This window comes from Phymastichus coffea, unplaced genomic scaffold (assembly GCF_024137745.1).
Source record: "Phymastichus coffea isolate CEN01 unplaced genomic scaffold, Cenicafe_Pcof_1.1 PCOF00011, whole genome shotgun sequence".
Taxonomy (NCBI): Eukaryota; Metazoa; Arthropoda; class Insecta; order Hymenoptera; family Eulophidae; genus Phymastichus; species Phymastichus coffea.
Genome location: NW_026706822.1, coordinates 4622517 through 4638601, shown reverse-complemented (window position 1 = coordinate 4638601; position 16085 = coordinate 4622517). Strand labels below are relative to the sequence as shown.

At 33.2% G+C, this 16085-nt stretch overlaps 1 protein-coding gene across 4 annotated transcripts in view; it reads right to left on the bottom strand.

Moving 5' to 3' along the window:
* The window catches only part of LOC131672143 (uncharacterized), a 984265-nt gene that overhangs the window by 779427 nt on the left and 188753 nt on the right, over window positions 1–16085 (bottom strand). For all 4 annotated transcript variants that reach the window (XM_058949194.1, XM_058949184.1, XM_058949166.1 and 1 more), the window contains one exon: window positions 9213–9792. In XM_058949194.1, coding sequence (XP_058805177.1) covers window positions 9213–9792 — 580 coding nt within the window. The remainder of the gene's footprint in view (window positions 1–9212; window positions 9793–16085) is intronic.

The window sequence follows — 16085 nt, the reverse complement described above, 5'->3', positions numbered from 1 at the left end:
ATAAGGTTCTCTCCTAGTAGAGATGTTTAGGAGGAACATATCAAGGATGTGTCAGTCGAGCGACTGCACTCGTAGTCTCTAGCATTCTCACGAAAACAGCTATGGTATTAAGTGAAGTTCCTTTCGTGGAGAGAGCACGATTTGACTATAGATAGCATACACTCCCCTCCGCGCACCATGGTCTATGTTTAGCTAGAGCGTAGGAGAGAGGAAGAGCCAGCACGCATTTACTACTATAGCATCGCATCCTCAAATTAGAACTATAGACAGCATGCGCTCTACTCCTCCTCCGCGCGCTGTGGTCCACGCTGAGCCAGAGCTAGAGAGAGGAAGAGAGAGCACGCATTTACTACTATACCATCGCATGCTCAAGTTAGAACTATAGACAGTATGCCCCTCCCCTCCTCCGCATGCTCGGGCCCTATACCAAATGTATGCGCGTGTAGCTAATATACACAATAAGCATCCTCTAAGGTACATGTGGCATTGGTTCTAGTGGTAGAGCGCTAGCCTGCCAACTCGGAGGACGCCGGTTCGATTCTCCGGTCTGTCTCTTTTTTTTCAATCGTCGCTATTTTCTATTCATTTCATTTCACTTCATTCCTTTTCAATGTAGCAAGTAAATTATCAATAATATTTATAACTTTTTTAAAATACATTTAATTAAATTAGACAGAAAGCAATAGGTATAGGGTCCCTAGGGACCAGGAGCCCTAGGAACCTTGCTCAAAAAATTATACATAATTATTAACATTAATAATAATCAACATGGAAGGGTAAGTCAGGGAACCAAAGGGTTAAACCAGGGACCCCCTCAAATATTATTGATAATAATTATTAACAATAATATTATAACATTATAATAATATTATAACAATAATTATTAATAATAATAATAATTATTATTAACATGAAAGGGTTAAGCCATGGGTATCAAAGGGTTACGGACCCCCCAGGTGAGCTGAAACATACATTGCTATACTACTAATGTTTTCAGACGAAGCAAACTTTCAAAGCAATGGCCAGATTAATCGACATAATTGTCATTATTGGTCGGATGTTAATCCGCATTGGCATAGGCAGATAGATAATCAAAATCGATGAAGCCTTAACGTATGGTGTGGAATTGTTAATGAATACCTTATAGGCCCGTACTTTTTCGATAGAAATATAAATATGAATAATTTTTTACAGTTTCTGAGGGACCATCTTCCAGTACTTCTCGAAGAAGTAGATTTGTATACAAGATTAAGAATATGGGTTCAATTAGATGGAGCTCCTGCATACTACGGTCGAATAATTAGAAAATATCTCAATGAATATTATCATGACAGGTGGATTGAACGCACCGTGAGCGGAAATTTTGGTGTTCGATGACCACCAAGATCTCCAGATTTAACATCAGCTGAATTTCATTTGTGGGGATATTTAAAAAATATTGTTTATAAACACGAACCAACAACAAGAGAAGACATGATGCAAAGAATTCGAACCACTTGTGAAAACAGCCCAAGGGCTGTATTACTCAGAACAGTAGTATAATTTCAGCAGCGAATACAATTATGTATTCAAGAAAATGGTGGTATCTTTGAAAACCTACGTTGAATTCTGAAGAAAAGTGAGAGGCAAGGGGATTCACTCTAATCAAACACCCGAAAGGGAACACAATCCTATTACATCCACGTCGTTGTTCCTGAGTGATGCTAATGGTAGTATAAAAATTTGACCTTCAATGACCTTGAATATCGATAATAGGGTCCAGGAGATTGTAATTTTGTATATTTTTCCGTTTTCGGATCCTTGATAAAAAAAATGTTCTGTTACAACAAGCACTATGACTTTCAAATGACCTTGCAAAATAGCTTTAAAGACAGCATGGCATTTTACACAATTACTTTCAAAAGGTATCTTTACAATATTTATTCTACCAAAAAATTTAAAAAACTAGTTATTAGGAGGTTTTTTAAGCATTTGACCGTCAATTGACCTTCTCAGGTCATAAATAAAAACTTGAAATATTATTTTGGATGAATAAGATTCATGAATGATTTATGAATGAATAAGAAGAACACTATGAATAAATTTTTTCCCCTCTACACGATTCCGGGGTAAAAAATAGGGGTTCCAATTAAATAAAGTTTTTTGACCTTCAGATGACCTTGAAAATCGAATACAGGGTCAAAGTTGATGATAGCCTTTGGTAGCCCACTCAGTTCGCTACAACTTTTGTAGAGGTCATTTTTTGATAACGTTTGTTTTTACTAGTTTATGCGCGTGGTCGGATTAAAATAAAACACTCTGTACAGTCAACAAGGAAAATAACTTAGAAGTTATGCGTCGTTTGCGAAAGGCAATACGCAAAATACGTCCGGAACTTTAGAAAAACAATTTGTGGATTTTGCATCACGATAATGCACCTGCTCGTTTATTATTGCTTGTAAGAGATTTTTTAGCCAAAACCAACACCACAGTCATGCCTTAGCCTCCATATTCACCGGATTTGGCTTCCAGTGACTTTTTTCTTTTCCTAAAACTTAAGAAACCCATGAAAGGACATCAATTTTCAACGTTGAGGAGATAAAAACTGTATCGCTGAAACAATTCAAGAATATACCTCAAAATGATTATCAAAAGTGCTTCGATCATTGGAAAAAGTGCTGGCACAAGTATATTATATCTAACGGGAATTACTTTGAAGTAGACAACATAAATATTGACCAATAAATAAATATTTTTTGAGAAAACCATAAAGCCACGTTACTTTTTCAACACCTCTCTTATAGCAAATCTACAAAAGGTTTTTTAAAAAAAGTCATCGGAGGTGATAAAGTAAATAAGGTCAAGTTCTGGATATTAGCGTACGCGGGTGATCTAGTTTTATTGCCACAGAATAGAGAATAAAAATAAAAATCATAAAAATCATAAAAATCATGAAAAATTTCTTGTAGAAAAAAAACTAATTCAGAGTATGGTGAAAACTAAAGTTCTTATTTTTAACAAGGAAAAAAGTAGGGGGGAAATAAAATTGACATAGGGTAAAGGAGAACAGAAGAATTAACAATGTCTAAATATCTAGGTTTCATTTTTAATGCTAAGGAAGATTATAAAGAATATATAGCAAAACTAAAAAATAAAGGCAATTATAATTATTTTTACTCTCCATGATAACTTAGGAAGTATTAAAATCTTTTTTTAATTTCAATGATAAAGAATCATCCCTTCTTCAAATAAATGCAAAGATTATCTAATTAGCAAAATCAATATTTCGCTGACTACATTTGTCAGACTCAACTTATATGATACCTTTTTATTAAACAAAAGAATATTAAAAACATAAAATTGTATAATCAGGTCATGCCAAAAAAGCCTCAAAGTTTATGTGAATACTCACATAAATATATATAATTAATTCATAACCAAAAATTACTATGGATGTTTAAACTATATATAAAATTATAAAAAAATTAAATAGATCAAGAGAAATAAATTTATGGAATTACCTCTTATGATCAATCTAAGAGCAATAGTTTTTCATAAAATACGTTATGCACAGTTAACTCTACAATATCTATATAATGACTACGGTGTGTACATGAATATAACAACATTAAGCGAGTAATTAAAACAATAAGGATATCCCACTATCAAGGGACCCCAAGTGTACCTTGCCGATTTTTTTGAAATTGTAATGTTTTAGTGCATTGAAAAATATTCGACTTATATTTTTTCTACGTGCCCATATGTCTGTTTAAGGGGTGAAAATGGCCTTAAAGATTATCCTTAAAAACCGTTTTTTTTTTTAATTTCTCGAAAACTATTGTAAATTTTTTGATGAAACAAAGTAACCATCGTTCTCCTATGAGAGACAAATATTCATATAATATTTCTAATTTTAGGCGTAGAAATTCTTATTTTTTATTTAACAAAAACAAAATATTTTTTTCCATCTAAAAATTACATAACTGAGTGAATCTGACTAAAATTAACTATATTATAAATATTTATGATCCATGTGAGTAACTGCTTTTAAAAGGCCGAAATAAAAAATTACCAAAGTTCTAGATTTTAGGGAAGTAATAGGATGGAACTGCGAATTTCACCCTGATTCAAATTATAATTTATGTTTTCTATTTAAAATTACGCGTATAAATTAATTGATAGTGCTCTCAAATAAAATAAAGTTTTCAATGAAAGCTGCAAGATCTCAAAGTAAGTCGGTTTCTGTAAATGGAATGTCCTTTTTTTTGTTACTGTATGTGATTTTTCGCTGAGAAATGAATAATTTTTATTTAAATTATTTTTTTGCTTTCTCCAAATCAAAATGATCTCTCTATTATTTTGCTTTTCTGATTATTAGGATCATTTAGGATAATCATTTTAAAATGCCGGACTCTGGAACAGCAAATTTATATCGTCAACGTTTTCCGCAGACAAGAAATCCAAGTAAAAGTCAGATTGTAAAAATTGTAGTTCATCAACGGCAAATACTTTCAAACAGAAAACGACGTAAAGTGAATGTGCTTGAAAGAGATAATATGCAAGTATAAGCATTATTGAATTACGTAAATATATATCTATATGCTAGTTTACAACAAATTGAAAGAGAATCAGGTATCTTTACAATTGCTGCTCAAAAAATTTGTCAATTCATAACTTTCATCTGTGTCATATCATGTTGACGCAACAATTAATGATAGATAACTTTCATCGGAGAATAGCATTTTGCAGATGGATACAAGAGATGATATGACTGGATACTCATTTCTCCCGCTATGTTTTATTTTTAACGAGGCAATATTTTATAGCATCGGGCAACAAAATCGATATAATTTCCACGACTGAGCCCTTCAAAATCCGGATTGATTTCAATAAATTGATCGCCAACGTTGGAGCTTGAATGTATGGTCGAACAACGAGAGAACATATGAAAGACCGCATAAGGTTTTTTTTTAATTTGGTTAAACTTCGCTCTATTTATGCTCCATCAGTGCTAATCAGCGACGGAGGCTTGCAATGTGTTTGAGAATAAAAAACATGAAACGTTTTTCAGTGGTGCTTGTATCAATCAGTAGGTACCGGGAATCGAACCTGGGCCTATTGGGTGCGAGTCCGTCGCCCTACTGACCGAGCCATTGCAGGCCTCTTTCCGCATAAGGTTGATTTATCAAAATATTTTGAAAAAGGTTTTGTTGTTAACTGTTCGAAAATAATGGGCAACACTTTGAACATCTATTGCGATAACACTTTTCTTACCACTAGACACCCATAGTACAACAACCCCTTTAATTTTTTTATACTCCTAGACCAAAGTTCCCATTTAAAAAGTTACATAAGTAAAAACTTTCACCATTTTTTAAGAAAACTTTTACCTGCAATATTTATTGGGTGTATCATTACTTTTAGGATACCCTGTATATATAGCATCGTAATAAATCTTCTCTCCTAGCTTAAGCTCTGGTAGACCATAGTTAAAATAATGTAAGGGAAGTCCAACTAATTAAACCTGTGACTAGGAAGTTGCAATATCCACCTTTGGTTTCTCTCCAGTGTGAAACTGCATTAACATTACTTCTGTTGGGAGTTTCTGTGTCTCTATATAAGTGGCGTTAATTCGCCTGTCTAACTACCCTTCCTTCACACACACACACACTCTCTCTCTCTTTCATTCATTTAATTTTTCAAGCATCCTTCGTTTTTTATCCTCCTGACAACAGTCTCGAGAAAAATAGCTATTGTTCCAATAACATAGTCAGGCCGAATGCCGCTTCTGATAATTGCTTCTAGTTGTCGCTCATACGTTATCATGTGGGGATATACAAAAAGTCCATTCTTCGCGTCATCTGTATTATGCCCGCAGAAAGTGCAGTCTGACGTCTGTACTTTTCTAATTTTGAGAGATATCTACTCAAGTATCCGTGGCTGGTAAAGAACTAAATAAGATAAACATTCACCTCTTCAAATCTCCTCCCAGGGTTTCGGATTTGCTGTATCATGTCCAGATGTTTCTCATAAATCCACTTGCGCTTAGCAAGCAGATTTATGATCTTTGTAGATCGTGTGTGATGTATTTCGTGTGTGATTTGTAGATGTGTATAAAGATCGTTGACATCAAAAGTCTCCCATTTTACTAACTTGATTCGTACATATTTATCATCAAGCGGCTAATTGTAAGTGAAGTTAGCTGTGCTGCCACCTTCTCGATCGTCTTTTGTATGCGAGGTCAAAACGTTAGGTTCAGATCTAGGATGATTGTTAGTGTTTCAGCGTCTCTCTGGTCTCTATCTATACTGCGGTAACTCTCAACGGCATCATCGTGGTTATTCTATAAAACAGTCGGCTACAATGAAAAGTAAAAAAAATCTCTATAGAGTATCCTAATGCAAGATTCATCACTTTTCTCGTTATGACACATGATCATACTATATTAGTAAATCACAGACAATCTGAAGATTTTAATAAATTTAGAAATAACGAATTTAAACTGAATGATCTAGCTGATTTTACCTATTTGAAAGCTATTTTCATCACATTAAAATGTTTTTCTTCCGATAAAAGAAACACGTATTATTTATTTTTTCATGAACAAAAACATATCAAAAGGTTATTAAAATTGGTGTGGTTGGGGGGGGGGGGGGTTGCCTCGTAAGAAATATAAACAATATGTATATTACGTAAAATTTTCCACTCTTTTCGAATTTGAAGTTGCTATTTACATTTTGTAATTCTTGTATCTACCTTTCCCTCCATATCTTTCAGTATATAATATAATATACAGGATATCTCATTTTAATCATCCCACCTAAAAATGTAAAAAAGGTACTCCAATTGAAAAGCGTTTCAGACAAAAGATGAAGGGTTCAAAGGGAGCCACATTATGATACTAAACAACATAAATCTTACGTTTGACTTTCAAGGTCATTACAAAAATAACATGATTTTTCTTTAATTAGAACACCTATTTTTAACCCCGGAAATAGAAAGAGTGGAAAATATTACGTCTGGTAACCTCCTTGAATATGATCTTGATTGTAATTTTCAAGATCGTTTGAAGGTCAAGTTAATTTATCCATATTGAAAAATGCTAAATATTTCTCGTTTAATTATAATCTTAGCCAGTATATTCAAGGTAACAACATCTCCCCAGTTAAAGAAATTGTGACGTAACAGATAAATTCTCTTCCCTTTGAATGCCTGTTTCGCACCCTTAACACACTTTCCCGTGAAATCCAACCACTGATACGTGACAAACAACCCTAAAACCCCCTTTTGCAAATTTTTGTTCTAATCAGTTCAAATGTCACTTTTACTCTTCAATATCTTAACAAATACTTTAATTCTGCCAATAATAATACCAAGTATGTATTTTTTTATCTCCGTCTATTAATTAGAAAAAGGCCAACAATCACCGGAAAGTATTATGCGTCGTTATTGGATTGGTTAAGCGAGAAACTAAAGGAAATACGCCTATAAACAATTATATATATAACAGTTTGTGACGGTAAACGTCTTATTAGCGCTAACAGCCCAATCATGCGGCTGCCTGCGAGGGCAGCACCTACCGGTTGGGGAAAATGTAATGAGGGAATTCGACACGAGGCGAGACGGAATGCGCGCGTATGAAAATGAACCAGTCGAGGATTAGCTATCGATATCTCCAGCCGCAATTAAGAAGAACGAGAGTTTCCGAGTGCTGAAGCGAACCAGCTGAAAAACCTCCTGAACCGAGAATTGTACTTTTGTTGTCGCTGGGGTAGCGAGTGTATGTGTGAGTGAGTGTGAGTGGAGGTTTCGCCATCGAGGGCGAAACCAAGAACAGCCCGTTCCTGTCAAAGACTGACGCTACCTGACTTGTCTCCTTTTTCCATTGCGAGAAGTGCGCTCGATAATAAGGTAAGCTGGCCAGCTTAATTTCGCGATTGCTATATAATTGCCGATAACTAATCTCTCGTACTCCACGAGAAGCGTGCAATTATTAACCCGGCGAACAAAGAGCGGTGAGTGATCCGACACTGCATGTTATTGTCGCGCGCGCGCTTTGTAAACATAAACACGCGGGCCGAGTACATTGTAGAAATAAGAGGTAATAAACGATCTTGCATGTGATATTGACCGTAATTCTAATATTATTATTTCGTATTAGAAGAAAGTTGGTTGAATGACACCCGTTCCCTCCTGCTCTCCGGTTTTCGAATTTGAACGTGTAGATAATCCCGCGCGCTCTTCGACGTGATCGCACGCATAATTAAATAAACGGATATCAACCCCGTTACAAGTTATTTATATTCAGTGTCTATAAACCTAGTTCTGTTTTTATTATTCATTGCTGTTATTACTTATCATATATTTTATTATTCTAGATAATTATAGGTAATTTTTTTCCACATGCTTTCTGCAAATATATCATAAGCGAAACGTTCATTAGCTGTTAACAACTGATTGCTTTTATATTATAAAACTGTTTTTTTCTAACACACTAGACACGATTTCACCCTATCGTGAAATAAAGTTAACTCAATTCAAATCAACTCCTGAAATCGCATGCTTGTTTCTCGGGTACCATTGACTCAAGTTTTCGTTTGGTAACCGTGTACCGGGCTACCGTTGAACATTCTACGGTACTCGAGGTTAGACAAAAGGATCTTATCGCTACTCAGGCGTGTATTGGTGCACACCCGTAGTGGTTAATCTCTCTTCAAGCGTAATGCTTCGACCGTTTGCCGTTGAAGACGCGAAATCATCAAGCCAAATTTCGATTCTTCTTTTTCTATATCTTTGTTTTATTTTATGTATAACGGGGCGAAAGTAAATAAGAATAAATTTTCTAAATAGAGTCTCAAACCGAATTTTAATTTCATAAAATCAACTATCCCTTTACATAGTCAATAGTATGTAGACTTACCTCCCTTATCAATTCAAAAATAATAAGAAAAGTTTTTATACTATAAAACGTATATACCATAGTTTATACGTAAACGATAGGTTTATACCATAGTCATGACTGAACCTGCAGTTTATGGTAATTTCTAAGTCACTGGAATTGTAATATTAAACAATAGGGAAATTTCAAATTTTCATATGTGCGAGGCTTGAACCCACAAGATCTTACACAGAAAGCTTAGCCACTGAGTCACCATAAGTTCAATAAATTCAAAACAGAAAGATAATATCGATAATATATTAAATAATAATATTGTAAGATCATTACAGTTTACCTTCTACTTCACTGAATAACTTTTTACTATCTTCACAAGCTTCTTCTAATTCATCCCACCAAGGAGGTTTGAGTAGCCTAAGATCTGCTCTTCTAATAATAATGTTCTCATGGTTCGATATTTTTTCAACAATAAATCTAGTAGGTTTAATCAAAATTTTACGCACTATTCCAATTGAAAAGGTATTAAAATCATTTTTCGAGTAAGCGGAACTAACTGGATTTCGGCGGAAACATACTCTCATATTTACAGAGACTTGTTTTAACGATGGACTGGCGTTGCAAATAATATCAAATTTTTTATTCGTAAGAACACCATCAAATTTAAGTAATTCATGCGAACCATCTAATTCAACCAATAAAGTATCATCCGCTGCACATTTAATTACTCCAGGATAATATAGATCGTTACGGAGAGCCAATATCCTGTGATCGAGCCACTCATTTAGATCTAAATTTATTTTTAATCCAGGTATAACAGTTTTCGTTAAATGATTTTCTATATCTTTGGACGTTATAACTTCATCTCTTAAAGAATAATCTACGGCAGCATTTTGAAATCCACTAATTCGGCCATCGATCTGAAAAAATTCATCCATGTATTTCAATTTATTTATTTGTCGGTTGGAGTTTTTTATCGATCTTTTCTAGTCGAGGCGTAGTAAATAACATTACCTTATTGAGGTATTTTGAAAAGCAACAATAAAATAACAGATTTACATAAATGATATAAATATTGAGAATATTAAAAATAATACGTTGGTCGATTGAAAAGAATTGTAAATCAGGTATCAAAGATCATAAACACGTCACGTCTTCCGTAATAAGTACATTTGCATGCATAAGCTATTGGCCAGACTATACTGAAATTATCAAAAATTCAAAGTTTTGTAGCTCATTCGGAAATAGTCGTAGGTGAACGTAGGTCTTATTTCAAAGGGTAAAGCAATACTTTTTATATTTCACTGGTTTTTTTTAAACGATTGAAAATAGCATTTTTTAACCTTAAAAAACTAGATCACATTTTTTCATTTTTTTCGAACCGTGAAAATACTTTCTAACTTTTGAAGGAGTCTGCAGATTTTTGAAAAATAAAAAGGAATGGATACGTATTTGCTTCCTCTTTAAAATGAGTGGAATAAAATTCTTTTTTATCGAGTTGATATAAAGTTACGTTAATTTCATTTTTTAAATCACTATTTTTCCAAGTTCGTCTATCTTCAAATGTGTACACTATAAAAAAACTCCTTAGACAAAACGTGTTTGTTTTTTCAAGAAAAATAAGATTAAGGTTAACTATTAAAATACCGTTTTAAAAAAAAGAATTTTTTCATTTTTTTATCGTAATTTTTTTTTCAATCCATTGAAAATGAAAAACTTTCGTTATTAGTTAAAAATTCATGACTTTTAAATTATATTTAGATGATTTCCTCTTAAAAATTTACAATAAAATCAATTTTTACCTGCTAATTTTTTTCTCTATAAGGATGTATTGAAAAGGAAATTTCATTGATTTTAACTGAGTTTCAATTTTATTATATATTCAGATCTACAAATTCTACATTATAGACAAAGTATTTATAAATTTTTGCAACAAAACAATAGTATACCTTCCTTTTATTTAAATACATTATTATGAAGACTAATAACAACTGAACAGAAAATCACTTTATATGAAATAAAAGTTAGAACGTATTTTAATATTTTGTTGAGATGATAATTTTTCAATTGTTTTTCGATCAAATTTCTGCCATTCACTCTGTACTCTTTCCCATAGCATGCTTTTATTCGAACAATTTTTGCAGCTACTTTTACTTTTAATACATCCTAGAAGTGTTCGATCGGATTTAAATCCGGAGATTGACTCGGCCATTAGAACACGAAGCTTTACCAGAGCATAATATTCATGATTCACTGTCGGTATTTGATACTGAGAATCGAACTTGGTATTCTTTGATCGTCGAACATACCTCCTCCCGTCATTCTCAAATAAATTTACTTTAGTTTCATTAGAGAAAAAAACTTTTTTCCATCTCGTATTATAAGATTTATGAGCCTGAGCAAGTTCTACTCTTGCTTATTTTTTTATTCTTGACACTAATCAGTGGCTTTTTAAGCCAACACTAAGTTCCGACTAATAATAAGGACGTCAGACCGCCGTTCCTATATTACGGCGATCGTCGAGGGTAGGGCCTAAAAATCTAGACTTAGTTCTGTTTGCCCACTGTGTGACTGCGCAGAGTGGGAAGATTGACGTCGTCACAGCGATTTCCTTGTATCAGGCCGATGGTGTCCAACAATTGTCGATTTATTCGTCCTCTCACGTCCTTGAAGTACCGGCAGCTCAGGATATGACTCCTCATCTCGGATCAAAGATTCGTTCGATGTAACGTGTAAGTTACTTAATGCCCGGAATCAGAAATGCAAACAAAAGAATCCTCGCTATCGGACGACGGCGACTGAAAATAATATTAGCATGCAGGGAAGGAAGGGTTAACCCTTTTCCTCCCAATTAACACAAATTTTTTCTTAACTTTCATCCTCATATCTTTTAATGAAAAAATCCTATGAAAAATTTATCAAGCATCACATCTTGTAGATTTTTACCTCCTCTTTCGAATGCCGTTGACAAAATTTACCTAAATTGTAAGCCAGAAACGTTATAGGCCGGTTTTCCGGAAAATTCACAAATTTTTCGCGTTTTTTTTCTAAAAAAAGTATATTTTGAAATGGAAAAAGTTTGCACACATCATTGGAAACACTGTTATCGGTGTTATAGATGGCTTTTCTTTCAAATGCCCTTGGATTTTTTCCGAAATTTAAAATGGCGAACACAAAATGGTGTTCGAAAGGAAAAATTTTTTTTTTAAACTTGACGATTTTTTCCTCCAAAACTATCAAGTTTAGTGAAAAATTTCTAAGAACAAAAATGTCTTAAAATTAGTCAAGAAATACTCTCAAATTTTTTCAAATTTTTTTACAGCGAATTTGGAAATTTCGATTTTCCGATTTTCCACGAATTCGAAAATTAACTCGGAAAATTCTGAAAAAAATTGAGAGTACTCCTTGGTAAATTTTAAGACTCTTTTGTAATTATGAATTTTTTTATTGAGTCAATAGTTTTTGAGTAAAAAATTAATCAATTTTATTCCTAGTATACATTTTTTTCAAATTAGTTTCACAAAATTTAAAAAAATTTCAAGTCTAACAATTATTTTTTTTTGCTACCCTCGCTAAAAGTCGATTTTCTTGATCGCGACACGATAGAACTTTAGGCGAGAGAGGAGCAGAAAAATAGTATGTGAGTCACGGCCGTAAATAAAAAAGCCTCACATCAGGCGAAACCTCGGGCGACAATATTCGGCCAATTTGACACCTTATTTACTTTTACGGTCTAAGGCCATTATTATCATTTAAAAAATTCAAGAGTCAATTGGTTTAGGTTTTCAAAAATTTTTTATTTTAGCCCACAGTGAAAAATTGTTAAACATTCATTTACGTAAACGTTTTGAAATTTTATTTCTTACTAAGTTTTATGAGTTGTTAGATTTTCAGTTTTCAATATTCTGTCGTAAATTCTTGTGCAGTTATAAGCAGAACTTTTAATTTTTGTTTCTTGATACATGCTTAACCATACAAAATTTTCTCATAAAGAGTAACTATAGTAGTGTTTGAATTCCGTTCGAATCTTTCGTGTTGTACATAAAAATTTCATAGTAATAATTGAAAAATTTTTATTTGCAATCTTCGTTTTAGTTATTTTTTATACAAATCACAAATTGAATTTTTAATTAATATTGATTTATCTAAAAGCCATAGTTGTTACTTCTAATCATTAAAAATTCACAAAATAAACATACCGTAAATTATTTTTTTTCGCAATGCCGAAACGAAAACAACCATCATCAAAATCCTCGCGCCAAAACATTACAAATGTTTTGCTCGAAGATTCATGTCAGTTATACGATAACCGGATTAACGTTTCCGTCATGCCTAATGCTAATGATTCGGATATGGAATCAGACTTGTTTAGCGATGATCATATATATCTGATAAACAAATGTCAAAGGAAATCGAAAAGGTACTATCTTACAAGCAGATTACCAATAATTATTCTTCTGATCAAAAGTATCTAGAAGAAAATCATAAATATAATTGGACATTAGGAGAAAAAAAGTGCGCTGAAACACTTAAAAATGAATATTTATTGACTGATAAACAACGGGATGAGATTCTTGCGAATTCGCCAACTAAATTGTTCGAAACATTTTTATCTGCCGAGATAAAAACTCATATTATTGAAGCCTCTGCCGAAAATGATTTGCATTTATCAATGAGTGAAATAAATACTTATTTCGGTATAATAATTCTAACAATTTTCAATAAAAGACCAGAGATAAGTGACTATTGGTCCACCAATCCATTATTGGAGTGCTCCGTTGTAAAATCAGCTATGTCCCGTAATAGATTTCAACAAATCAAAGGGAAAATGTTATATTCCAAAAAATCTGAACAAAATCAAAATGACTTTGCCTGGCGAGTACGTACTATCTTTGAAATTTTCCGGAAAAACTTGAAACAATTTGGTTTTTTCCAAACTGCCACATAGCTGTTGACGAAATGATGGTTAAGTTTTTCGGAAGGTTAGCAATCAAACAATTTATACGTAATAAACCAGTAAGGTTCGGTATCAAGATATGGGCATTATGTGGAGCTGATGGGTTTTTATTTGATTGTGAAATCTACGGCGGAAAAAATGCAGCCATCGATGGAAACTTGAAAAAATGCGCTTTGGGAAGTAGAGTGGTTCTCGGTCTTTTAGAAAAACTTTTTATTACCACAGTAAGAAAAAAACTAAAAATATACCATCTATACTGTGATAACTTTTTCACTAGCCCTCATCTGTTTGTACATTTGCAATCATTAGGTTTGAGAGCTACGGGAGTTGTGAGAAAAGATAGAGTGAAAGAAAAGAATGATTTAGATAAAAAAGCTTTACGCGGGACTTTTATTGTAAAACATGATTAGACTAGCGGTATGAATTTGATAACTTTGATGGACTCAAAAGAAGTGTCAATGCTTTCTACTGCTGCTGGAGTTGAAGCTGAAAGTAAAGTTAAAAGATATTCCAAAGAAATGAAAAAAAAAGTTGAAATTAAAATGCCTCTTGCATTTACGAACTATAATAAGTTTATGGGTGGTGTCGATATACATGACCAATATTGTAGCAAAGCATCACCATCCATGAAAATTAAGAAGTGGACTTTTTCAGTATTTATAAGAATTATTGAATCATCTATTACTAATGCGATAATATTGTTTAATGCTGTGCCTCCAGAAGGGACTAAAAAAACGACTGTCAAAGATTTTGCAATGAACATTACACAAAATTATCTATCACAAAGTAAATTAAAAAATCGCGTCTATCTCAAAACTACCGTATATAAAAAGTGCTCATCCGATTGTGGTAAACGAAGTTTTTGGTATTGCAATCAATGCAATCAATACATTTGTCAAACTTGTTGGAATGACTCTCATGCTGAATGAAAACACTAACTTTTATAAAAAGTTTTATTACTGTTCAAATTCTATAAAAAATTATAAAAATTAAAAAACTATACAAAAAAAATTTTTTTAATTTAAAAAATGTAAAAAAAATAAAAAATAAAAAAAAAATAAAAAAGACTCTTTATATCACGTTTACCTCCACGTGGTAAGGGTCGGGCAACGACAAAAACGTTTTGTCGGCAAAAAGACGTGATAAAAAAAACGTTGGTTTACATTTAGTTCTTTTTTATGTAATTTTGTAACGGGGGAGATAAATCTGAAAATGGGAAATTTATTAAAGAACAAACTCCCACGATGCAGATCAAACCGCCGCTCCGTTAAACACGTATGATAATACGTGTATTCGCCTTAACGTCAGATGATTTATCCTAGTTGTCTTTAATTGATCGGAGTTGAACTCACCTTAAGTCACGTGTCTTGTTACACTTGATGAGTTTTAAGTGTGAGCGATTTTACTCCTAATCTTCTTAATCCCCTAGACGTAATTGAATTAAAACCTAAGTCTGTTTCAAATACTTAAGCTACCAGGAAAATCAAATGACGAAAACGGCGAATAAATTTAACAGACTTTAATTAACAAAAAAAAATCACTACAGTCTTTGTTGGGCCGAAAGACTGACGCTCGCGAATAGGATTTTACAATTAGTTATTTTCCGTGAGAAAGAGAGAGAGAGAGAGTAGATTTGAATTCTACCGCGAACTAACGCACGGCGCGATTACAAAAAATAACGCTATCACGAATAAACAAAATATCGAATATATTTTGTATCGCTTAATATGACGGAAGGTGCACCTACCATGCGGTGCAATTACGGTCATCAGCCGTAATTGTTGTTGTAAAAAATCTCAACTGCCGCTGTCCCTTAATTATCAGCTGTGCTGCCTCGATTTGCCTCAAATTAGCTACAAAGCTGCTGCTTCTCTACTGCTACTGGTTATCTTGAAAATACCGTTGCACTCACGCACGAGATTGTCCCAAAAAACTAATTATTCCGCGAAAACAAAGTGCAATACAAATCGGCGGTAAATTCACTTTCACAACTGAGGCGTAACTACTTATTCAAATGATCGCGCGCCCCCTCTCTCTCTCAGTAGTTCGAACTAACGCGCGAGAAGCAGAATCGCGAACGGTTCGATTAATTAAATCGACTACCGTTGCAATTTATACTAGGTATAAAATTAATTAATTTTTTATTTAAAAACTATTGACTCAATAAAAAATTCATAATAACAAAAGAGTCTTAAAATTTACCAAGGAGTATTCTCAATTTTTTTCAGAATTTTCCGAGTTAATTTTCGAATTCGT